Here is a 2,500-nt window from a genome sequence, read left to right as displayed (position 1 = left end):
CATGGAGGAGCTCTGGGGTAAAGAGGCAGAGAGGTGGAGGAGAGAGGGATGAAGACACAGGAGTGGAGGAGGAGAAGAGAGGGATGAAGACACAGGAGTGGAGGAGGAGAAGAGAGGGATGAAGGCAGAGGAGTGGAGGAGGGAAGGGTGGAGAAGAGAGGGATGAAGGCAGAGGAGGGGAGGTGGAGAGGAGAGGGATGAAGACACAGGAGTGGAGGAGGGAAGGGTGGAGAAGAGAGGGATGAAGGCAGAGGAGGGGAGGTGGAGAAGAGAGGGATGAAGACACAGGAGTGGAGGAGGGAAGGGTGGAGAAGAGAGGGATGAAGGCAGAGGAGGGGAGGTGGAGAAGAGAGGGATGAAGGCAGTAGAGTGTGTCTGTGGGTGGGGGTAGTTGTGAGAGCCACCCATTTTTCCAACCTCTCTAATGCCCTCTTGTGGTATCTTTAAGCTATAAGGTTTTTTGGTCTGCGTCTTATTTTTAATAGGCCAGGTTTGACCAGTTTGAAATGAAGACATCAGCCAAACTCATGATAAAAAGGAAATTCCTCCCAGACACATGAGCTACTTGGTGCACTTGGTGCCTGTTTTCAATAAATATAAAGGTCATTGTTCCTGACTGACCGGTTAAAAAGGTCATTTATATCAGCACACTGATAGGTATTTAAACAGAGACATATGTATCACAAGCAGTAAGATTACAATTAATCTGCAAGCCTATCCTATTGTTAATGAAAAATGCAAACATCAGCACATTGATTGTTTATTTTGTATTTCAAATGTTTGTGTTTTGGGCAAAAATAGCAAAAGTGTGCCATTGTCTCTGGACTGCATTGTGTGACTGCACATATACTATGCGTCATTTTTCAAATGACCTGTACTACTGCAAGCAGGATATCCAGATTGGGAATATAGGTCAAATCCATACCATATCCAAAGGCAGACCTACATGCATTCTACAAATAGTGTCACACGTTTCCTTTGTATTGCTGTGATTCACAGACAATAAGAGATCTAAATCTCACTTTATGTTTATAATCTGGATTCCATTGTAATTCAGCACTCTTCAGTGTGTTATCTGTCTTTGTATTCATCCTGCTCATCTCTCTCTCTCCCTTTATTCTCGCATCTCTCTCTCTCTCTTGCTTGATCCACTCTTATCACTCACAAACACATATTTATGTGCACACAGTTTAGGTACAAGACCAGAGTTTACAAGCAGACCAACCTGGATGAGAAGCAGCTGGCCAAGCTACACACAAAGGTACTGCAGCTCAACCGACGGTGGGACAAACACAAGCACAGGCACAAGCACAGGCACAGGGACAGGCACAGGCACAGGCACAAGCACAGGCACAGGCACAGGCACAGGCACAGGCACAGGCACAGGCACAAGGCATTTGAAACATGATGCCGTGTTCACTTGGAAGACATTTAAAGGTTAGATGTGCATCTGTGCAGGATTGCCAACAGCTAATGCCACTTCCCACAGAAGACAGACGTTTTTTAGGTTTTGAGGCTTGCATAGGAGAGAGTTGGTTCTAGTATGAGAGGCTGTGCCTGAGGAGATCTCCCATAAGGAGATGACAGAGATATCCTGGGGGTGGTGAACAGGCGCTAGTGCAAGACATCTGCATGAGTGGGAACACATTGAGATGGTGTAAGAGAAAGGTGACAGACAGCTAGGGAGATGTCTAACTCTTGTGCTAGTGCTGGCATAACAAGCAAACAAGTGAGAGATCCAGTGCTGGTTCAACACTTGAAATGATGGTGGAAGTGTAGCCGACTGGAAGACTAAACACCGTTGCCACAGACATCAGTTAAAAAAAAAATTTGACTCAGATTCTAGGTGAGACATGCTATTGCTGCTAGTATTATCCTAACAGCTAGGGTTTGAAGTCCACGCACTGCTCGTTTGTGCTAAACCAAATGAGGAAAAGTACACCACAAAAGGCGTACATGTATACATGTATAAACATATTACAAGTGATATGCTAGAAATATCTGTACAATAGTGAAAGTTATAGAAAAAGAGATTAATATATTTCCACCTTTCCTCTTATCTCAGGCCAACCTGAAGAAGTTTTTGGAGTATGTCCAGAGCGGATCCCTGGACAAGATCACCAAAGCGCTGGACAAAGGCCTTGACCCGAACTACCACCACCAAGAGAATGGAGGTGAGTTAACATACTTTGCTAAAGTTGATGATGAGAGCTCACACTCAACACAGCTGTCCCCCACATCTCCAGGTGGCCTCCAGCTTCATTGAGGGCTGATAGGCTAAATAAAACATGCAGAGATCTTGGGCCGAAATCTACTGAAATAGGTCAGAATTCACCAGCACAACTTCAGGTGCTCCATAGCATGGTAGCAATTTACTTATGACTTAATAGAATCCTTCCCTATTTTCCACAGTAGTTTGCTTTGGACATTATTTTATGAGTGCAATTCATGGCTTAAGTTCTCTGAATTATAGATGTATAGATCTTGCCAAGAAGATCTG

At 44.6% G+C, this 2,500-nt stretch overlaps 1 protein-coding gene across 1 annotated transcript in view; it reads left to right on the top strand.

The window, feature by feature from the left end:
• LOC125287242 (SH3 and multiple ankyrin repeat domains protein 1-like) overlaps positions 1 to 2,500 on the top strand; it is a 59,096-nt gene that overhangs the window by 16,730 nt on the left and 39,866 nt on the right. Inside the window, exons 4-5 of the mRNA XM_048232805.1 lie at positions 1,190 to 1,261; positions 2,066 to 2,174. Coding sequence (XP_048088762.1) covers positions 1,190 to 1,261; positions 2,066 to 2,174 — 181 coding nt within the window. The remainder of the gene's footprint in view (positions 1 to 1,189; positions 1,262 to 2,065; positions 2,175 to 2,500) is intronic.

Source organism: Alosa alosa, chromosome 22 (genome assembly GCF_017589495.1).
Source record: "Alosa alosa isolate M-15738 ecotype Scorff River chromosome 22, AALO_Geno_1.1, whole genome shotgun sequence".
NCBI classification, from domain to species: Eukaryota; Metazoa; Chordata; class Actinopteri; order Clupeiformes; family Clupeidae; genus Alosa; species Alosa alosa.
Note: the sequence above shows the minus strand (reverse complement) of the source record. Positions and strands in the feature narration are given on the sequence as shown.